Genomic DNA, 24,030 nt, shown 5'->3' with positions numbered 1-24,030 from the left:
GCTGCCCCAACTGTGATACACTGTGTATTCTGACACCTTTCTATCAGTAGCTCGTCTGTTGGGTCGGACCACACGGGCCAGCCTTCACTCCCCATGTGCATCAATGAACCTTGGCCGCACATGACCCTGTCGCCGGTTTACCACTGTTCCTTCCTTGGACCACTTTTCATAGATACTGACCACTGCAGACCGGGACACAAGAGCTGCAGTTTTGGAGATGCTCTGACCCAGTTGTCTAGCCATCACAATCTGGCCCTCGTCAAACTCGCTCAGATCCTCACGCTCATCCATTTTTCCTGCTTCTAACATCAACTTTGAGGATAAAATGTTCACTTGCTGCCTAATATATCCCCCCCACTAACAGGTGATGTGATGAAGAGATAATCAGTGTTATTCACTTCACCTGTCAGTGGTCATAATGTTATGCCTTGTCGGTGTATATAGGAGATTTAATGACGTTAAGATGAAGTAAGATAAGGTTAACTTAACTTGTTGCAGCAGTACAGAACACAAAGAAAGACAACTAAGGAAAATGTACAAATAGTGTGTAGTTATTTACACTAAAAAGTATATAGTATATATATATTAATATATTATTATATATTATATAATATATTATTATTATAATATATTAATAATATATTATTATAATAATATATTATTATTATAACATAAAATATATTATTATAACATACATGTATTTTCTGGCATGACTTATATTTGTTCAGTTTAAATTTGGACAAAGACGCATGCTGCACACAAGCACCAAAACCTTGTTTTGAGTTGAAAATAAGTTGATTGAAGTTGATGAAGTATTTAAGAAGCTCTACATATCATATAGAAATAAGTATTTTGACATATATGTTACATAAATAATTTATTACACATACATGAGCATACATATTTGTATGGACCACACATATATGTCAATATATGAAATTGTTTCATATATAGTTTGCACAAATATGGGCATATATTTTATATATGAACATTTTATATAGGTACATGTATCACATGTGCGTATGGGTTGGAATAAAAAGTTTGAAAACCACTGATTTAATTTAATTTAAACCCTGTGTGAGTCCAAACAAAGAGCAGAATATAAAGGTCTGTAGTGTGAGATTAAGAAAAGACATATTGCTACTGAGCAGCAACCTGAGCAGCACGATACAAGGACTGAGGAGCTTTAAAGAAGCTGAAGGATCTCACTGAACAAAGAAAACAAAAGCCTTCCAATTATACAATCACTCAGAGAAGGAAAAACCAGCCCAGATTTGATTTACACCTCTGTCATCTGGTTTTAAGTGAGCTGCTAATTGCACTGACAAGCTGCTTAGTTCTGTGGTTTGGCACAAGCACACGTGACTCTGTGCTTCACATTTACAGGCATTTGTAAACAAACACTGACATGCGTGTAGAATTGAGAAAAGTGCATGATGTTGCTGTTTGCCTGATTTGTGGAACAAGTGCTGCATTATTTAGTTAAATAAAAAGACATACCTGATCTAACAAGTCCTGTCTTCCTTTTATTTCTCAGTTGTATTTTAGCGTGACAACAGCGCCCCCTGCGTTACTGTTGTTGTATTGCACAGTGAAACGCCTGACAAAAGCAGAACCACTCGTTTTACGCAAGCACAGATTAGTGGATCTCAGACTAAAGTGGGCTCTGGATGGGTTTAATCCCCCTTTATAACTCAAATACAGGTTATCCGTGAGAATACAGGGTCTCACTGAGGTATTTCTAAGGAACACAGTAATCCTGGGGCATCAGTGACATCCTAATTCACAGTAGATTTGTTTATTGATTAAATCTATTGTTATAATCATGTTTTAATTATATTTAATTTATAATTTTTTAATGTGTAAAGCACTTTGAAAAATCACAGTGTATGAAACACAGTGCTATATGAATAAACATGCCTTGCCTAAGGGTTGTTACCCCATGTGTAGTCATCTGAGTTGCAGATGGGGTGTGTTTATTTATTTATTAGGATTTTAACGTCATGTTTTACACTTTGGTTACATTCAGGACAGGACAGGTAGTTATTCGTTACACAAGGTTTGTTAGTCCAATGAACCTTGTGTAACAAGACACTGTCTTGGACGATTTAGTATCTCCAATTCACCTCACTTGTACGTCTTTGGACTGTGGGAGGAAACCCACGCAGACACGGGTAGAACATGCAAATTCCACACAGACAGGACCTGGACCGCTCCACCTGGGAAACGAACCTCCTTGCTGTGAGGTGACACTGTGCCACACTTTGAAACTAAGTTGTAAATAAATCAATAAATAAACAAGCATTTTTTAGTATCCAGTATTAATCAGAGAGCTCATGCACAATTTCACTTTGTTCATTTTTCATGTTTATGTTTTACCAACGATTTATCCTGGTTAGTGTCCCGGTGGGTCAATTTCCTCGAAATTACCTAGTGCAATACAGTGTGTGTGTTTTTGCCCAGTCCGATGTGTTTTCTACCTTTTGGCCAGTGAATCAGACCCACTGAGACCATGAAAAGGATAAAGTGGTGGTAAAACAGATAAACAATAAATGAATGAATAAATCAGACAATAAAAGAATGAATGGTCAGAATCACCACAACCTTACAAAGCAGAGGATAAATAAAGTGCAGTTTCTTAGGATTTCTCTAGTGTTGTTTTACATGGAAAAAATGTTGGATTTTTTCCCCTTTGCTGCTTTGGAAACCAAGCAAATGTACCTGATGTAAGTGAAAATGTAGGTGAAAATATTAAAACAGGCTGGATCCATTCTTACACTTTAACAGACTGACAGAGATACATAATCTACATTTGAAAGACTTGAACCAGTGTGTCAACATTAGGAAGCAACCAGAAAGAACAACTGCTTATATTAAGGTTCTCGGCCGGCACGGTGGCTCAGTGGGTAGCACTGTCACCTCACAGCAAGAAGGTCCTGGGTTTGATACCCAGGTAGGGCGGTCCGGGTGTTTTCTGTGTGGAGCTTGCATGTTCTTCGAGTGGGTTTCCTCAGGGTGCTCCGGTTTCCTCCCACGGTCCAAAGACATGCAAGTGAGATGAATTGGAGACACTAAATTATCCAAGAATGTGTTTGATATAACCTTGTGAAGTGATGAATCTTGTGTAATGAGTAACTACCGTTCCTGTCATGAATGTAACCAAAAGTGTAAAACATGACGTTAAAATCCTAATAAACAAACAATATTAAGATTCTCATGGAATACTTGCACTGCGTTTACTATATTTGGAAATTTAAGGTGGTTTTAGTTCTTTGATTATATTTTTCAGTACAGTAAATTATATTGTCATAATTAAGATCCAGATTTCAATATCAAAGCCTAGAGGGTCACAGTTTGACACGTCTCTGTATGATGAGGTCACGTGGCACAAGGCTTTTCTGTACCTGCCACTAACACACCTTGGCTCTCTGGTTTGGTTCTCTTTTAGCCCGTCGGTTCCATTGACCTGACAGTGAAGAGTGACTTCATGTCAGTAGCAGGTGATGGTCAGAAAGAGAGAGAGAGAGGAAGGCCAGTGTGTGCTGGTCTGATTTAGTCTCAACCTTACAGTACAACAGACTCAACTTTGGAACTGCAGGTAAGAAACGGCTAAACCTGTCTCATTTAGTTGTTTATTTAATAGTTGTTTTATTGCTTATATTTAATTAGCACATTAGTAAGTATTCAGTGTGGTGTAAAATCTAGATAGAAGGTACTTTGTGTATAAATGTGAGAAATGACTAGAATAAAACAGTAAAAAAAATATATATAAGCAAACCAAACTGAGCTGCTATTTAAAGCACAGATCACTTTAAATTCTGTACATAAATATTCTATTGTGCAATAATATTAATAATTACTACTCACAATGTACATACTCATTTCTCAGTTCTTGTAATTTTAGCTTATTTTATGCTGTACCTAGTTTTTTCTTTTAATAGTTTATATTTTTTGTACTTTTTTCTAATATATTTTAATTAGGGCTGTCTTTAATCGTATTAATTAACACGATTAATGCATAAAAAATTTTCAAGATAAAAATTTTTAATCAAATGATCTTTTATTGGGCTGTTTGTGCCACTTTAAACATACGTCACTGTGGTAATTTGCACTGCTTTAACACAGTAACATTGTGTTTATACTGTATAGAGATAACACAGCTCTTTCTCAAATTTGTGGTCGTGAGTTACAAATGACTCGAGCTGATGCTGCTACATATTGTGAAATGTCGGGTATTTTAAATAATCATTTTTGTTTTCAAAAAGCGTGAGAAATCATCACTAGACAAAATTACAGTTATTAATTGACACTTTAATATCATCTTTGGTCAGAGCACGCCTTTATCTCGTCAGGCGTCTGAGTGCACGGATACGCGTTACAGTCTAAATGAGCTCAGACTCCATCTAACTTTATTTCAGAGGAATGTGGATGGAAGCCTGTGGACTGTACACGTCGTGGGAACATTACAAACACTGGTGTTAAATGGATCGCAATGGACTGTAGACGCTTTAACATAGTTAACGATGTGGGTCGACATGACGTTATACGTGTTTCATCTAGAAATGGTTCATATTAGGACCCTGAGCGCCTGTTTTCAGTGGCAGGGTCACGAACAGGAAAAGATCCTCACTCACTATTACCAGATAATGTGAACAGACTTGTTATTTTAAATAACTGGCTGAAAGATGGGTAGCTGTTAACAACTCTATACAGGCATTGGCTGGCTTTCTAAAAAATAATTTAGATTGAATAATTGTATCATAATTTTATTAATTTTTTTTATTGGTAAACATGTTCTTGCAATAAAAATTTGCAAAACTGTTCAAATATTGCTTAGTTATTTTTGCCGTCGATTAATCTCGATTTAAAATTTTAATCGTGTGACAGCCCTAATTTTAATATTTTTAACCTATGTTTATTTTATTATTGTCTGTCTATCTATCTATCCATCTATCTATTGATCTATCCATCTATTCATCTGTCTGTCTGTCTATCTATCCATCCATCCATCCATCCATCTATCCATCCATCCATCCATCCATCCATCTATCCATCTATCCATCTATTTATCTGTCTGTCTGTCTGTCTGTCTGTCTGTCTGTCCGTCCGTCCGTCCGTCCGTCCGTCCGTCCATCCATCCATCTATCTATCCATCTATCTATCCATCTATCTGTCTATCTATCTTTGATTTTGCTGACTAATCTGCTTCATTTTCCTCACATATTCAACACGTGCTGTTAGTGGAGGAAGAACTCTAGCAGTTCTGAAGCCTCTGAAGATGTACGGCTTGTATCTGGAAGCTGTGAATGACTACATTAATGAGTCCTATGGGGAGGACGTGTGGCGGCTGATCGAAGCTCGGGCAGAAATCCCTCATCTCAAGTTTGTACGCCACCAGATGTACAAGTAAGGCTGCTATTTATGATTCAGAACAAGTAGCGTGAACCCGACTCTGGACCCGAAACTGTGCAAACATTTCAATTTTAAATCACGATTCAAGAAGTCTCATTAAACAGAGTTTGTTTGACATACACCAATCAGGCATAACATTAAAACCACCTCCTTGTTTCTACACTCACTGTCCATTTTATCAGCTCCACTTACCATATAGAAGCACTTTGTAGTTCTACAATTACTGACTGTAGTCCATCTGTTTCTCTGCATGCCTTGTTAGCCCCCTTTCATGCTGTTCTTCAATGGTCAGGACCCCCACAGGACCACCACAGAGCAGGTATTATTTAGGTGGTGGATCATTGTGGTGGTGTATCTCAGCACTGCAGTGACACTGACATGGTGGTGGTGTGTTAGTGTCTGTTGTGCTGGTATGAGTGGATCAGACACAGCAGCGCTGCTGGAGTTTTTAAACACATCACTGTCACTGCTGGACTGAGAATAGTCCACCAACCAAAAACACCCAGCCAACAGCGCCTCGTGGGCAGCGTCCTGTGACAACTGATGAAGGTCTAGAAGATGACCAACTCAAACAGCAGCAATAGATGAGCGATCGTCTCTGACCTTACATCTACAAGGTGGACCAACTAGGTAGGAGTGTCTATTAGAGTGGACAGTGAGTGGACACGGTATTTAAAAACTCCAGCAGCGCTGCTGTGTCTGATCCACTCATACCAGCACAACACACACTAACACACCACCACCAGGTCAGTGTCACTGCAGTGCTGAGAATGATCCACCACCTAAATAATACCTGCTCTGTGGTGGTCCTGTGGAGGTTCTGACCATTGAAGAACAGGGTGAAAGCAGGTTTAAAACGTATGCAGAGAAACAGATGGACTACAGTCAGTAATTGTAGAACTACAAAGTGCCTCTATATGGTAAGTGGAGCTGATAAAATTGACAGTGATTGTAGAAACAAGGAGGTGGTTTTAATGTTATGGCTGGAGCTTCCTTCTGCTTTGATAACCTCTAATAAGCAATTTCATTAAGCACTAACAAACTTCCGATGCCGTTCTTGTGGAATCGTTTCCGGTTTTAATTCATTACTCCGTAGACCTGTTGTCCAAGAACTCAGCAGGCCAATCTAAATTCCTCCTGGCATATTCCAGTCGAACCTACCTTTGCTTCTTGGTTAAAAGTGGCGTGCATTGCAAAGTCTTGCCAAGTCCTTGGTTGTTAAGTGATCTTATGGTTGCCTTATTTGCCTCAGTCTTAATCAGGTCATACTGTAAGTCTTTTGGAGTAACATGGGGGGACTGGTTTGTTTGAGATTGCTAAAGCCCCTGGATGAACTTTTACACGATGATGTGCATTGACTATTTGCAGAGGGTGGCTATTTGTAGGGAGCTGTAAGTGTCCGTTGGGAAAAATAAGGTGATGTGGGGATGGTCAGGTGACATGGAGAGCATTATGGGGCTTGTTCTTGTTACACTTTTCTCATAGGGTTGGATAAATGTGGAGACAATATAAATTAAACCTACCGGTACTATTTTTTTTTTTTTTGTTACAAAAGAACTGTTATCTCCAGGTAGACAAATAAAGTAGACACATGTACCAGAAGGTTGAATGATGTGTAGATAGTGAGTCAGGGAGGGTCTCAGATTAGCGAGGATGTCAGCTATAAAGAGAATGAAGAGTGGAAAGGCAGTTGGCCCAGTGTCCTAAGGATAGGAAGGTGAATGTCCTTCTGGTGCAAGTCAGACCCCGGACATACTGTAAATCTGATAGATACTTGAAGAGAGCAGTGCAAGCTCACTAGGGCAGTGATAGCTCAGTGGTTAAGGTACTGGACTAGTAAACAGAAGGTTGCCGGTTCAAGCCCCGCCACCACCAAGTTGCCACTGTTGGGTCCCTGAGCAAGGCCCTTAACCCTCAATTGCTCATCGTGTTCAGCTCATTGTGTAAGTCGCTTTGGATAAAAGCGTCCGCTAAATGCTGAAAATGTAAATGCAAGTAAGAATGGCCAAATGTTCCCCAAACTAGGTGTGCAAAGCAGGTAGGGGCGTATCCAAACAGACTGATGGCTGTAATTAAAGCAAAATGTGGCTCTTCAAAGTACTAAATCAAGATACTAATCATCTCTCTAACTATTTTACTGTAGTATTTCAGTCAAATACTTCATATCGAGTCTCAGCTCTGCCTGCCGGCTGGGCTGAGCGACCACATGAACAACGATTGGCCTGTTGTTCAGATAGGGGTGGGATACTAAAAAGCCGGATAGGGACTCTCACTCATAACTGATGCAATTACGACCTCTGCTGGCTGATTGATGGCACCTGCACAGAGATGGGAAAAGAGTGCTCTCAGGGTGTGTCTCTCCGTACACAGTGTTGATCTGCATTGCACTCGTCAAAGTGTAGGTGACTAGATGCATATGGCTGCTGCCCACGTGTCGGAGGGGGTGTGTGTTAGCTGTGTTCTCCTCAATCAGAGCAGGGATCGGCATCGGTGGAGAGGAAGCGTGACGCAATCGGGCAATTGGACACTAAAAGGGAAAAAAGGGAGAAAATTCATAAACAAAATATAAAAAAGTGACTATTACAAAGGGGTTAAGAGACTTTATATAGCCACTGTTCATGTCAAAACAGTATCAATTTCACAGGTCATAAACTTACAAACTATATTTACAGAAATAATTACAGTGTATCACAAAAGTGAGTACACCCCTCACATTTCTGCAGATATTTAAGTATATCTTTTCATGGGACAACATTGACAAAATTACACTTTGACACAATGAAAAGTAGTCTGTGTGCAGCTTATATAACAGTGTAAATTTATTCTTCCCTCAAAATAACTCAATATACAGCCATTAATGTCTAAACCACCGGCAACAAAAGTGAGTACACCCCTAAGAGACTACACCCCTAAATGTCCAAATTGAGCACTGCTTGTCATTTTCCCTCCAAAATGTCATGTGATTTGTTAGTGTTACTAGGTCTCAGGTGTGCATAGGGAGCAGGTGTGTTCAATTTAGTAGTACAGCTCTCACACTCTCTCATACTGGTCACTGAAAGTTCCAACATGGCACCTCATGGCAAAGAACTCTCTGAGGATCTTAAAAGACGAATTGTTGCGCTACATGAAGATGGCCAAGGCTACAAGAAGATTGCCAACACCCTGAAACTGAGCTGCAGCACAGTGGCCAAGATCATCCAGCGTTTTAAAAGAGCAGGGTCCACTCAGAACAGACACTCAGTTGGTCGTCCAAAGAAGCTGAGTGCACGTGCTCAGCGTCACATCCAACTGCTGTCTTTGAAAGATAGGCGCAGGAGTGCTGTCAGCATTGCTGCAGAGATTGAAAAGGTGGGGGGTCAGCCTGTCAGTGCTCAGACCATACGCCGCACACTACATCAAATTGGTCTGCATGGCTGTCACCCCAGAAGGAAGCCTCTTCTGAAGTCTCTACACAAGAAAGCCCGCAAACAGTTTGCTGAAGACATGTCAACAAAGGACATGGATTACTGGAACCATGTCCTATGGTCTGATGAGACCAAGATTAATTTGTTTGGTTCAGATGGTCTCAAGCATGTGTGGCGGCAATCAGGTGAGGAGTACAAAGATAAGTGTGTCATGCCTACAGTCAAGCATGGTGGTGGGAATGCCATGGTCTGGGGCTGCATGAGTGCAGCAGGTGTTGGGGAGTTACATTTCATTGAGGGACACACGAACTCCAATATGTACTGTGAAATACTGAAGCAGAGCATGATCCCCTCCCTCCGGAAACTGGGTCGCAGGGCAGTGTTCCAGCATGATAATGACCCCAAACACACCTCTAAGACGACCACTGCTTTATTGAAGAGGCTGAGGGTAAAGGTGATGGACTGGCCAAGCATGTCTCCAGACCTAAACCCAATAGAACATCTTTGGGGCATCCTCAAGCGGAAGGTGGAGGAGCGAAAAGTCTCGAATATCCACCAGCTCCGTGATGTCGTCATGGAGGAGTGGAAAAGCATTCCAGTGGCAACCTGTGAAGCTCTGGTAAACTCCATGCCCAGGAGAGTTAAGGCAGTTCTGGGAAATAATGGTGGCCACACAAAATATTGACACTTCAGGAACTTTCACTAAGGGGTGTACTCACTTTTGTTGCCGGTGGTTTAGACATTAATGGCTGTATATTGAGTTATTTTGAGGGAAGAATAAATTTACACTGTTATATAAGCTGCACACAGACTACTTTTCATTGTGTCAAAGTGTCATTTTGTCAGTGTTGTCCCATGAAAAGATATACTTAAATATCTGCAGAAATGTGAGGGGTGTACTCACTTTTGTGATACACTGTATATATATAAGTCAAATACTTAATACAAAATTCTTGAATTTCTTGTTCTAGTGACAATCTGATTCTTCGTCTGGCAAAGGCAGCTGGAGAGGTTCTGGGGAAGACTCATGATGAACTGATGTATGCCTTCGGAGTCTATATGGTCAAACGAATAGGAAACTATGGTTATGAGAGGATTCTCAAGGTACTGTGGGGCCAACACTACAGACAACAGAGACACATTTGTAATTAATAGCTTCTAATAAGTTTTTAGACAAATTATTAGCCTCTTAATCCACCTCTGCTTCTCGTTCTGTCTGCTTAGGTGCTGGGCCGTAATGTGCGAGACTTCATTAACGAACTGGATAACCTTCATGAGTACTTTCGCTTCTCATTCCCTAAAGTTCAACCACCAAGTTTCTGTGTGGAAGAAGAATGTGAAACCAGCCTGACACTTCACTATCGCTCCACCCGGAAGGGTTTTACTCAGTTTGTAAAAGGTAAGCACCAACTTGCTTAATAAATGAGCGAGCAACTTCAAATTCATTTATAATAATGTAAGCCAGTGGTTTCCAAATCGTGCACAGCAGCATCCTGGGTCACCTTGTTTGGTTTACCTTGTCAATCAGTTGAAGGAGAACATAACTTAATGCAAGATTGGAAATTATTTACTTCTCTCACCATCTACCGAGCATAATATTGTGAGAAGATTCAGGGTTTCCATTAAAATCACCATCTTGACAAGACCAGAAACCACAGCTGAATGTGCATGACATTTAAGCCCTCAGACAGCACTGAATGAGAAACAGTCCTAGATTAAATATAGCCACATAGGCTCAGGAGTACTTCAGAAAATCCTTGCTACTTAACCCAGTCCACCGCTGCATCAAGAAATGTTCTATGCAGAAATGCCACCTAAGAGGAAACAAAGGACAGTGAAAACCTGTGCTGTGATCAAATACCTCTATGGTTTAGCGCCTTTTTGCAAAAAATGGACAGTGAGATGAAAAGGATCATTCAGATCTGTAAGCTGTCAGTGTATTTGGACCTAAACAAGAAATCATGCAGCTTGTAACATTTAGTAAAGCAAGGTTAAGCTAGTAAAATGAACTAAGCCTTTTTTACACATGGTCAGGTCAATGTTACTATACAGTTTTTGTCATTACACTAAATTTCTGTGGTGGATTTTTGCAGGCCAGCTCTCTCAAGTGGGTCGACAGTTTTACAACACAGACATTGAGGTGGAGATTTTGTCAAAAGAGGAAACAGAGAAAATGACATACGTGGTAAGTGATGCCTACAAGTGCCTACAACACTCAGAAAATGTTTGGTCTTGCTAAAATAACCACGAACCTCACAGGAAAAGGAGTTGCCTTGATGGCAACATGTGTCTCTCTAAAATATAGAGAGATATATACGCCTCTGTGTCAGTGGTATCGTCACCCATCCAGTAATTTCAGTAATTTCCTTTAGGATAAATAAAGTATCTATCTATCTATCTGTCTATTTATCTGTCTGTCTATCTATCTGTCTGTCCGTCCGTTCGTCCATCTATCTATCTATCTATCTATCTATCTATCTATCTATCTATCTATCTATCTATCTATCTATCTATCTATCTATCTATCTATCCATCCATCCATCCATCCATCCATCCATCCATCCATCCATCCATCCATCCATACCCGTCTTTCTTTCTTTCTTTCTTTCTTTCTTTCTTTCTTTCTTTCTTTCTTTCTTTCTTTCTTTCTTTCTTTCTTTCTTTCTTTCTTTCTTTCTTTCTTTCTTTCTTTCTTTCTTTCTTTCTTTCTTTCTTTCTTTCTTTCTTTCTTTCTTTCTTTCTTTCTTTCTTTCTTTCTTTCTTTCTTTCTTTCTTTCTTTCTTTCTTTCTTTCTTTCTTTCTTTCTTTCTTTCTTTCTTTCTTTCTTTCTTTCTTTCTTTCTTTCTTTCTACATATAGAAAGGCTAAAGCAGCATAGCCCCATTAATAAATTATGACCTATTTTTGATATTTTTGCAGGTCTACAAAATGAATTTTGACAACGCTGCCTTTAAGCACCGCATGCCCCAGCAGAAAACAGCACCCGGTTATGAAAAGCTCCCTATGAAAAGGGGAATCTTCTTTGACATGTTTCCCTTTAGCGTGATCTTCCGCAGGGACATGACCATGTACCGCATCGGTGACGGCCTGAAGGAGGTCTTCTCAGATCTGCAGGGAAAAAAGGTCAATGAGGAGTTCACGCTGGTGCGGCCCATGCTGGAGTTCAGCTGGGATAATGTAAGTACATCACAGTGGTGTGTGATATACTTAACAATGTTAAATGTGGTAAGGATATACAGTATTAATAATAATTGTAAATCACAGTGCTGTGAAAAAGTATATCCTAATTTCTTCTATTCAGTCCTACCTGGCCCTATGTGAAAAAAAGTAATTGCCCCCTTAGCTACAAAACCAGCCAGTTAACCAGATTTAATTGACAAATTGGGTTCATTTTCACAAGCCTCACCCAAAAGGCTAGTAGATCTCGAAAAGCAGCATAAGACACCATCCATTCTCAAATACAGGTGTGAAACAAAGTCAATGAACTCCCTCAGGCTGGAAAGTCACACACAGCCATTGCTAAGGCATTGGGATGCCAGCGAACCACAGTGAGAACCATTATCCACAAAGAATCTTAGGAACAATATTGAACCTTACCAGGAGTGACCAGCCAACCAAAATTTCAGCACAAATGCATTAAGCATTCATCCAGGAGGCCACAAACGAACCCAGACGAACATCTAAAGAACTGCAGGCCTCACTTGCCTCATTTAAGGTCAATGAGCTCAATTCTACAAAAGAAACCATTGGGCAAAAACGGCATCCATGGCAGGCACAAATCACTGCTGCCTAAAAAAGAACACAAAGCCTTATTGCGTCATCAAGATGAGCAAGACTTAATAGACATAATATTCTTTGGACTGAAGACAGGAGTCCCCCTACATCTGGCTTAAAGCTACCACTGGGGCGGCACGGTGGCTAAGTGTTAGCACTGTCGCCTCACAGCAAGAAGGTCCTGGGTTCGATCCCCAGGTGGGGCGGTCCGTGTCCTTTCTGTGTGGAGTTTGCATGTTCTCCCCGTGCCTGCGTGGGTTTCCTCCAGGAGCTCCAGTTTCCTCCCACAGTCCCAAGATGTGCAAGTGAGGTGAATTGGAGACACTAAATTGTCCATGACTGTGATCGAACCTTGTGAACTGAAGAACCTTGTGTAATGAGTAACTACCGTTCCTGTCATGAATGTAACCAAAAGTGTAAAACATGACGTTAAAATCCTAATAAATCAACAAACAAACAATAAAGCTACTATTGCATTTCACCTGAGAACATAATTCCAACAGTCAAACATGGTGGTAGTGTGATGGTCTGGGGATGCTTTGCTTGATGGAACTATGTATTCTGCTCTCTATCAAAAAATCCTGAAGAAGAAGGAGAATCCACACATCAGTTTGTGACCTAAAGCTCGAGTGCTTTTGGGTTCTGCAGCAGGTCAATGTGTTTTTAATTAAGGTTTTATTCAGGCTCCCTTAATCTAATTAAATTCTATTGGGATGCAGAAAAAGTCAGTTGCAAGCTAGGAGACTTCTCATCCAATTCTATTAGATAAAGACTTTCTTGTGGAAAGCCTGTCCAAAAATGTGGAGGCTGTTATAGCTGCAAAAGGTGTGGCAACTTCATGGATTTGTAATATTATAACTAACAAGCTCATAGTTAGGTGTCCACATACTTTTGGTCATATAATTTACCTAGTGCTGGAACATAAAAGCACATAGTTGTTTGTCGGTACAGTTACGTCTGTATTTGCATTGAGTAATAAAACACCGATGTTTTCTGCTGTTCGTCAGATCTACACCCACCTGAACAATGTGTTTGAGCTTCTGTCAAAAGCGGTTGTAGAGAGCAAGCAAAAGGTTAACATCCCCAAACTCAGCAAAGAGGAACCAGAGGAGAAAGAGGAGAGTGAGAAGCCAAAAAAGGAAGAAAGAGGTAAAGACTGCTACCACACGGCTTCTTTTTTTTTTTTCTGGCAAAGAGGAACATGAATATTTTATTATTAAATTAAGTTTTTCTGTAGACTTCAAGGATCTGGAGGTGCACAAGATTTTTTTAATAAATTAATTTATTCAGTCAGAATTACACCATGGACTCACTAACACACATAGAGGCGTTATTATCGAGTTTTACTTTCATCCCTATTGCTACTTGTTGCATAAAATCTTCCCTACCAATGGCAACAGCGTTTACAATAAAAAGTGGTGCAATGTGCACAAAAACTTTATTATTATTATTATTATTATCTGCAGTAGTAATATCTAGATCAGGGGTGTTCAAACTTTTTTCTTGTTGGGGGCCAGATCGACTTCGAGAATGAAGTCGTATAAGATTCGATTACGAGAATAAAGTCGAAATGATTTCGAGATTAACTTGGAAATATTATGGCCATAGCATCCTCCTCGTGTTAAAATGAGGAATGTTCATGATTTGGTAAAGTTATACTTTCATATCGGTTTCACAGATAAAGGAATCCTCGATCCCCTGCACATCAGCACCAGTTTGTTACTAGCGTAAGGACGCTGAAACAGCTTTGCAATAAACTGTGTTTATTTAGAAGAGTGTGCGCCACCGGTGCAGTCAGCGGCGTCGCCAGTATTTCAACCAAGCCTTATGGACTTGTACGATAAACTGAAGCCGTATGGCATCGCTATAAATGGTTGCATTGACGGGTTTAGTCGTCATAACGTAGATGGAAGCGCACCGTACAAACAACGACCCAAAAATAATAATCACAGGTTACTGGATAACCACGGTAACGCGCAGTGGACGCTGCCTTCAGCGTTTGCGTGTCGATCCAGGTACTGAGACCCGTGCTTGTCTGAATTGACAAGCCTAAAACGGCTGCACACTCTTCGGCCATAATGTTTCAACTTTATTCTCGAAATCAAAACCAGTAGCCCTAATACAGTATGTCATTGTACTTTTGTAATAAAACAAACAAAAATATAACAGAGCTCCTGATTACTAACAATTCCACTTCCTTTTTATTTAAGTGACTGATGATCTATTGTCGACAGTCTCACCAGTTTATAATCCTAACGGGAAGATTATTAAACTTCTTTAAATTAAATGGTAATGGGCCGCAAATGGCCATAGTTTGGACATCCATGATCTAGAACTTTGTTAAATTTTTTTATGGGTTTAAGAGAGAAAAAGGGTTTGTTTGTATGACTGGCCTGCCTGCAGTCTAGACCAGTCTTATATTAACAGTATATGGCACATCATGAAGAGGAGAACCAGACAACTGCAAACACAGAGAGTGGAGTAGCTGAAGTATTTTATCAAACAAGAACAGGCAAAATACTACACAAGCAAACTGCAACAATAAGTGTCCTTAGTTTATAAACAATTAAAAAGTGTCACTGATAGGAAAGGTTATGTAACGCAGTGGTAATTATGCCAAACTTCCATAAAATACACTTGTTTTTTTTTTTACTTTTGTCAGGTAAATAATAAAGCTCATTCATTTTATTGCATTTTACAAAATGTACCAACTTCTCTGAAATCGGGGTTTGTATATTTCATTATGAAACCATTTTTAGACCTAAAGGCAGTGGACGAGATGAAAGGACCGGACCAGGAGTACAACAGCGCTCTGAACCAGTACAACAGTTCAACCAACTTCGGAGGAGAAGACATAGAACTGCTCGCTTTCCAAACAGTCACTGGTGAGAAGTACTATCAAAACACCAACACAACTACTGACACCTGTCCTAATTAGCCTAGCAACATGCTAAGTTGTTATAATTTAGGGGGGTAGTTATAAAAGATTTTGATTTTATCCTGCTTGACATCACATCACATATCGTCGCTCTCCGATGAAAAACACGTATCCCCACTTTTAGCGGTTTTCACTTTTTTGATTTGTTTGTTGATTGTGGGTAAAAATCTCTGTCTGTTCATAGCAGCGAATATCAAAATGACAAATGAAAAGATGAAAAATCACGCAATCTGTTTAACGAGTATCTCCATTGGCTGCTAGACCTGCTAAACCACGTATCTCCTCCTCCTTCCCCTCCGGTGCTGTTTGAGAAATGCGTAATGTTTGATATTTACAGTTTATTCAGGTTATTCAATCGCATGGTTGTAAACATGATTTATATTTGCACACATAAGTCCATTTTACATATGAAACCGACAGACTGATGACCTGATAAAGATATATTTTTATTTCTGTGCAGAATTGTATCTAAATGTCGCCATCTGTGGTTTATTTGCACCGTTACATTCAACCTTTCCTCATCGGACAGCGACGATATGCTACCATTTACCACTTCAATTTCATAATACATTTCTCTTTACTTTTATTTTAAGGTAAGTGCAGTGAAACTATATTTGAGGACATGCGAGAACCTCCCAAGAAGCCTCTCCATCTGAAGGGCCAGATGAAATACGTCCCCCAGTGGGATTCCCTCATCTTCCTTGGCACACCCATGTAAGATTTGATTTCTTCTGCCATGTCTGTAATACATTTTACATTCACAGCATTTATCAGACTGAATACAATGCAAGCAGTTTAGGGTTGAGGGCTTGGCACAAGGTAGTGTTTGATCTAGTGTCCAGTACCTTTAACTCTGATCTACCACTGATCTAAAACAGATAAAGTAAAAGCTAAACAAGTTGCTATAAAAAAAGCTCTCTGTTCTACAAATAATGCTTTGAATAACTCACTCTGGATCTGTGTTTTTTTTAGTATTGAGACTGTGGAGGACATGATTAAAATGGGCGTTTACGTCAATGACTTGAACCTGCATGACTCCAGCAGAGAGCTCATTCTGGCAGGAACTCAGCAATCAGCCGAGCTGCAGCTGGCTCTCGACCAGGTACGTCCACTTCGTTCCCATAAACACTGGACAGCTCTGGACAGCTCTTAAGTTATTGGCTAAATGAGCTCTTCACAATACAACAATTAATTGTTTGCCAGGCTTTTTAAAAGTAATGAGAGAAGAGCACAAAGGCACTTAAGGTATTAGTGCTGGAAATGAACACAGATCATGAACTGAGTACCTGAGACCCCTGGGTACCTGAAATAAACAATATATTGATATAAATGGTTTAATAAAAAAGAAGAGCTGGGCTGCCTGTTCCCTTCCCAGAAAGGTCCACTTTTTTAAAATGCATTTTCTCCCTTTTAGCGCTTCCAATTGCCCGATTACATCATGCCGATACCTGCTCTGATTGAGGAGGACGAAGCTAACCCACGCCCCCTCCGACACGTGGGCAGCATGCCATATGCATCTTATCATCTACACTTTGACGAGTGCGGTGCAGCTCAGCACGGTGTACGGAGAGACACACCCTCAGAGCACTCTTTTCTCATCTCTGTGCAGGCGCCATCAATCAGCCAGCAGAGGGCGCAATTGCATTTTTTATAAGAGAGACCCTATCCAGCTTAATTCCGCCCCTATATGACCAACAGGCCAATCGTTGTTCATGTGGAGGTCCAATGAAGTTTTAATCTGTGATTTGTTCAGGTGGCGCAGTGATATAACATGCTCAGTTCTGCCATCCGGCTGGGCTGGACGGCTACACAAACAACGATTGGCTGTTGTTCATACAGGATGGGGACCTCATTTCTCTGCTGGCTGATCGATGGCGCCTGCACAGAGTCGAGGGATAATGAGGATCAGGGTGTGGCTCTCCGTACACAAAGCTGATCCGCATATGAACTTGTCACATAGAGGTGAAAAGATGCAATCGGCTACTGCACACGTGTCGGAGGGGGCATGTGACAGTTTTCTCTCCTCAATCAGGAGTGGAGATCAGCATCAGTAGAAAGAGAGGAAGTGTAATGCAGTCGGGTAATTGGATACGACTAGATTGGGAGAAAAATATGACCAATTTCATGAATGTAGTTACCTCTGCAACGGCTGCAGACTATCACCTGCTTCTTCCAAAAATGCAGTAGCGACCACTTCTTTTCACCCGGCCTAGACTCACATTGAACTGTACTGTGTACGGAGGGTCATGAACTGTCATCTGTGACACATCCATCTCTCATCCATCCATCTCTCATCCAGCCAGGAAAGCTACAATTACAGCAGCAATGAGGAACCTATTCACCCACCCTCCCTCAGACACAACCAATGTGCCTAGCTCAGAATTCCATTGTACATACTTTTAATTATTAAGTCTAAAACTAATAAAGGAAAATCTTTGGTGCTTGTGCAGGAGCAACAGAAGTACGCCCAGCTGCAGGAGATCATTAAAAAGCTGGACGAGGAGAAGAAGAGAGGCGACTCACTGCTGTACGCTATGATTCCTAAAGCTGTGGCTGACCGACTGCGCAAGGGCAGCACAGCACTGGAGACCTGTCAAGTACACACACACACACACACTCGCACACTGTTAAATTATTCGGCTAGCCTTTATATCATTCGATTCACAAGTTCCTGTTAACAAAATCAGTGAGGTAAACGGATATATTACAGGGAGGGGTGGTTGATCAGCGTTGCCACTTTATTTTGCCCTTAGCTGAGTAAATAAGTGACTGTGTGATGCCTTGCATTTTTTTGGCACTCTGTCTAAATACAATGAGGTACATCTTACCCACAATGACATGAGGTTCATCCTTCTTTTTGACAAAATAGCCACAAATTCTAACAGACACACTCTAAAATCTTCATATCAGACTCTATATTACTGCATGTGGTTTTGGGGCGGCACGGTGGCCAAGTGGGTAGCCCTGTCACCTCACAGCAAGAAGGTCCTGGGTTCAATCCTCAGGTGGGGTGGTCCAGGTCGTTTCTGTGTGCAGTTTGCATGTTCTCCCTGTGTTTGCGTGGGTTTCCTCCGGATGCCCCGGTTTCCTCCCACAATCCAAAGACGTGCAAGTGAGGTGAACTGGAGACACTAAATTGTTCAAGACTGTGTTTGATATAACCTTGTGAACTGATGAACCTTGTGTGTAATGAGTAACTACCGTTCCTGTCATGAATGTAACCAAAGTGTAAAACATGACGTTAAAATCCTAATAAACAGACAAACAAACAGCACATGGATTTGAAACAGGAGGTTTCCCAAGCGATTGATCAGCTGTCCACATACTATCGATACGATTCTGCTGTTTTGTTTTGGTTTTAGTGGCTGATTCTGATCTGTCCTTCAGGTTTTCCCTGATGTGACCATCCTGTTCAGCGATGTGGTCAAGTTCAACGAGATCTGCATCCACATCACACCCATGCAGGTTGTGGACATGCTCAACGAGATCTACATCGTGTTCGACACCCTGAGTGAGAAACACAACGTGTATAAGGTAACAGCATATAAAGGAACTACACTGATCAGCCATACCATTAAAACTACCTCATGGTTTCTACACTCACTGTTCATTTTATCAGCTCCACTTACCATATAGAAGCACTTTGTAGTTCTACAATTACTGACTGTAGTCCATCTGTTTCTCTACATACCTTTTTACCCTGCTTTCACCTTGTTCTTTAATGGTCAGGTATTATTTAGGTGGTGGATCATTCTCAGCACTGCAGTGACACTGACTTGGTGGTGGTGTGTTAGTGTGTGTTGTGCTGGTATGAGTGGATCAGACACAGCAGCACTGCTGGAGTTTTTAAATACTGTGTCCACTCACTGTCCACTCTATTAGACACTCCTACCTAGTTGGTCCACCTTGTAGATGTAAAGTCAGAGAAGATCGCTCACCTATTGCTGCTGTTTGAGTCGGTCATCTTCTAGACCTTCATCAGTGGTCACAGGACGCTGCCCACGGGGCGCTGTTGGCTGGATATTTTTGGTTGGTGGACTATTCTCAGTCCAGCAGTGACTGAGGTATTTAAAAACTCCAGCAGCGCTGCTGTTTCTGATCCACTCATACCAGCACAACACACACTAACACACCACCACCATGTCAGTGTCACTGCACTGATCAGTGTACGATGGACGTTTTACTCTTATTTTTTGTGTTGCAGACATCAGATTCTAATTTTTTTTATGTTTGTGCTATAAAATACACAAAAATTAGGGAGCCAAAACATTAAAAGTATTTTCTTTGTATTTTTCTGACTTAAATAAAGGTTCATAAGAACAAACAGACTAGTGTAAATGAATAGTCTAAAAGTCTTAAGTAACTTACAAAACCCTGTCATTTGTTAAGTTTATTAAAACATTCAGATCAACGTGACGTTCCCTGTTTTCAGGTTGAAACCATCCGAGATGCCTACATGGTGGTGGCTGGGGTGCCTAATAAGACCACATTTCACGCTCATCATATCTGTGACATGGCTCTAGACATGCTGAGCTCCATCGATCATCTTAAAGATCCCTCAACGGGTGATAACATTCAGATCCGTGTCGGTGGGTGCACTCCTGAGATCCTAAGTTATTACTGTACATTCATAAAAAAAAATGTATTTTACACCTTTCTGATTCGACATTTAGTATAAATTAAACACATTTTTCTACAACCCCAAATCAGAAAAAATGGAAAATGCAAATAATAAAAATGAGTTTCTTACATTTACTTTGACTTTTATGTGATTACAGACAGGATGAACCTGAGATATTTCATGTTTTACTTGCTCAACTTCATTTCATTTATTAATAAACATCCATTCCTGCATTTCAGACCTGCAACACATTCCAACACATTGCAACACTTTTCACCACACTTAAACGATGTTTTGGCACCGAGGAGACCAAGTGATTTAGTGTTTCAGCTTTTATTTTGTCTCGTTCTTCCTTTGAACACGACTTAAGATGTGTAACAGTACGGGGTCGTCGATGTCTCATTTTTTGTTACAAAATTCTCCACACATTCTCTATTGGGGACAGGTCAGGACTGCAGGCAGGCCAGTCCAGTACCTGTACCCTCTTCTTCCACAGCCATGCCTTTGTAATGTGTGCAGCAGGTGGTTTTGTATCGTCTTGTTGAAAAATGCTGGACGTCCCTGGAACAGACGAAGTCTTGAAGGCAGCACATGTTGCTCTAAGATCTCAAGGTACTTTTCTGCATTAATGCTGCATCACAGAAGTGTAAATGACCTTTACCAAGGTCACTGACACGCCCCATACCATGACAGACCCTGGGTTTTGGACTTGTCGCTGATAACAGTCTGGATGGTCCTTTTCGTCTTTGGCCCGGAGCACACGACGTCCATTTTTTCCAAACAAGACCTGGAATGCTGATTCATCTGACCACAATACACATTTCCATTGTGTGATGGTCCATCCTAGATGTCTCCGAGCCCAGAGAAGTCAACGCCGCTTCTGGACATGTTTAACATAAGGCTTCTTTTTTGCACAGTAAAGTTTCAAGTATCATTTGTGCAGTAACTCCGTATTGCAGTGCTTGACAAAAGGTTTGATTAACTAATCCCTCACTCATGTGGTTATATCAGTTATTGTTGAGTGGAGGTTCTTGATGCGGTGCCGTCTGAGGGATGGAAGATCACGAGCGTTCAGATTAAGCTTGCACCCTTGGCCTTTACACACTGAAATTCCTCCCAATTCCTTGAATGGTTTAATGATATTCTGCACTGTAGAGGGAGAAATATGCAAATCCCTTCCAATCTTTCTTTGAGGTTCATTGTTTTTAAACATTTCAATCATTTTTTCACACATTTGTGGACAAACTGGATCCTCTAATCATCTTTACTCATCAAGGACTCAGCCTTTCCTGGATGCTGCTTTTGTACCAAACCATGATTACAATCACCTGTTTGGAATCACGTCATTATTTAGTTTTTTCACCTCATTACTAGCCCTAAATTGCCCCCGTCCCAACTTTTTTTGGAATGTGTTGCAGGCCTGAAATGCAGGAATGGATGTTTATTAATGAATGAAATGAAGTTGAGCAGATAAAACATGAAATATCTCAGGTTCATCCTGTCTGACATCAAATAAAAGTCAAAGTAAATGTAAGGAACTCTGTTTTTTATTTTATTTGCATTTTCCATACTGTCCCGACTTTTTCTGATTTGGGGTTGTAATTAATTGACTTGTAGTTTAAGTGACAGTTAAATGTGTAATGGGCAGTAAAATCCCATAAATGATATTTTCTAGGGAAAAGTGAACTCGAACAATGCGAGGGTAATACATGTTTTCCACGCTATTTCCAGGTATCCACTCTGGCATGGTGGTGGCAGGGGTGGTGGGGCTGAAGATGCCGCGCTACTGTTTATTCGGAGACACCGTTAACACCGCCTCTCGGATGGAGTCCAACGGAGTGGTAAGAGATGATCACATGTTTATTAATTCATTAATAAAGAGACGAGGCGACAGGAAGCAACAAAGGGCAGGTCCCGAGACAAACGAAGTATTAAGAAAGTTAATCACGTTCATTAAAATTGAGAGAGATGATTGTGTTTGTTTGTTTGTTTATTCTGGTCCTGCTTTGTGTTTAGGGTATGCAAATCCACATTAGCCAGACCACCAAGGACCATTTGGAGCACGAGCCATACAACATCGAAGAAAGGGGGAAAATATTTGTAAAGGTACCTATTAAACTACACAAACATTATACGGCCTGATGTGCATGGTGTCGCATCCTAGAGTGAGTTGTCCTCTTGTGTGTGTTGAGACATAAAAAAATAGTAAAATTACTTTAAAATTCTTATCCGCTTATCCAATTAGGGTCGCCGGGGGGGGTACACCCTGGACGGGGCACCAGTGCATTGCAAGGCAGACACACACACGCATTCACTTATAGGGCAATTCAGTGTCTCCAATTAACTTGACTGCATGTCTTTGGACTGTGGGAGGAAACCGGAGCACCCGGAGGAAACCCACGCAGACACGAGGAGAACATGCAAGCAAACTCTGCACAGAAAGGACCCAGACCGCCCCACCTGGGGATCGAACCCAGGACCTTCTTGCCGTGAGGCGACAGTGCTTATTTAACGTGCTTCCCGTTAAATGTAATGAATATTAACACATACATAAATTTGTTTTGTAATTAAGGGTAAAGGCTACATGAAGACGTACTGGCTGAAAGGAAAGAAAGATTTGTCCTTTAAGAATCCAGCTGAGCTTCGATACAGCAGTGAGCACAAGGACTCGGATGATCGGAGCTCTGCTGGGTGAGTACAGAGGATTAGGTAGGCAGACTTCAGACTAGACTAATTAAACATGTAGATTTAATAGTTAATAGTAGATTATAACAGTCTCCACCCTTCTGGCTAAGTTTGGGCTAATTAAGTCACAATATACATAAAGTGTCACTTTAGACACTTAGGCTGGACATGTTGTTCATAAGGGGTGGGATATTAAAGCCGGATGGGGTCTCTCTCATCACTAATGCAATTACGACCTCTGCTGGCTGATTGATGGCACCTGCACAGAGACGGGGAAGAGAGTGCTGGTGCGTCTCTTCGTACACAGTGCTGATCCGCACTGCACTCGTCAAATTGTGGGTGACAAGATGCATACGGCTGCTGCCCACATGTCGGAGGGGGCGTGGGTTAGCTTCGTTCTCCTCAATCAGAGCGGGGATCGGCAATGGTGAAAAGAACAATTGGACGCATAAAAATAAAACAATACACTAAAAATGCTTGAATCCAATAGAGTAGAAGAGAATAGAGACTAAATTACAACTATAATTAGGAAAAATACTTTTCATTAGGCAGACAGAACAAACTAAGTGAAACAGAGAAGACAATGCTACAACAATACACAAAAAAAAAACTAGAATAGAAATTAATTAACCTAAAAGACTATAATAGAGGAATAAACTAATGTAAAAGAATAATGAGAACAATATTTAATTCAATAACATGTCTTAGGTCGGTCTGTTTAAAGATGATCTGCACTAATAGATTTTTGTTTGCTTATTCTTCCAAAAATCTTTCCTTTCCTTTTTCCCCTCTGATGAACTTTTGTGTAGTTCCACTTGTACCAGTACCAAGCACTCGAACTCCAACCTAAACCACCCTAATGAGGAGCAAGCTGAAGGAAAGCCCATCCCGGCAGACCTGCCCCCTGACACACTCCCACCACTGGAGGGCACCATAGACGTTTCTGCAACCACTAACGAGCCCCAAGACAAAGAGAAAGTAAAAAAGACCAAAAACAACAGAGGAGGCAAAGCCGAGAACACCTCAGATTCGCAGGGAAGCTCGTCCCCTGCCGAAGACCAGAAGAACGAAGGTCCGGTGGGTAATAACAAAAGGAACAGCTTCAGGAACCAGTACATGCGGCTACCGGCCAACCTGCCCCTGCGCAGCACGGCCTGCACCCTGCTGTGAGCTGTACGCAAACCCTCATCCTGCTGG

General features: G+C 40.9%; 1 protein-coding gene across 1 annotated transcript; it reads left to right on the top strand.

Annotated features, from left to right (window-relative positions):
* The first annotated feature begins 5,278 nt into the window (after positions 1 to 5,278).
* On the top strand, positions 5,279 to 24,003 carry LOC134310052 (soluble guanylate cyclase 88E-like). Its single transcript, XM_062991568.1, has 16 exons — positions 5,279 to 5,406; positions 9,788 to 9,920; positions 10,041 to 10,215; positions 10,910 to 11,001; positions 11,735 to 11,992; positions 13,597 to 13,738; positions 15,349 to 15,474; positions 16,121 to 16,241; positions 16,500 to 16,629; positions 17,978 to 18,124; positions 18,915 to 19,061; positions 19,960 to 20,116; positions 21,880 to 21,953; positions 22,165 to 22,254; positions 22,721 to 22,839; positions 23,658 to 24,003. Exons 1-16 carry the CDS (start codon positions 5,279 to 5,281, stop codon positions 24,001 to 24,003), a joined length of 2,385 nt encoding a protein of 794 aa, XP_062847638.1.
* The last annotated feature ends 27 nt before the right edge of the window (positions 24,004 to 24,030 follow it).

This window comes from Trichomycterus rosablanca, chromosome 3 (assembly GCF_030014385.1).
Source record: "Trichomycterus rosablanca isolate fTriRos1 chromosome 3, fTriRos1.hap1, whole genome shotgun sequence".
In the NCBI taxonomy this organism is placed as follows: Eukaryota; Metazoa; Chordata; class Actinopteri; order Siluriformes; family Trichomycteridae; genus Trichomycterus; species Trichomycterus rosablanca.
The sequence above is the reverse complement of the archived record's forward strand: the minus strand, read 5'-3'. Positions and strand labels throughout refer to the sequence as shown.

Bases quoted from the DNA above. Each gene is read 5' to 3' on its own strand.
- LOC134310052 (XM_062991568.1), top strand. From the start codon at position 5,279: ATGTACGGCTTGTATCTGGAAGCTGTGAATGACTACATTAATGAGTCC. The intron at 11,993-13,596 runs GTAAGTACATCA...GCTGTTCGTCAG, and splicing joins TGGAGTTCAGCTGGGATAAT to ATCTACACCCACCTGAACAA. The intron at 15,475-16,120 runs GTGAGAAGTACT...TTTTATTTTAAG, and splicing joins CGCTTTCCAAACAGTCACTG to GTAAGTGCAGTGAAACTATA.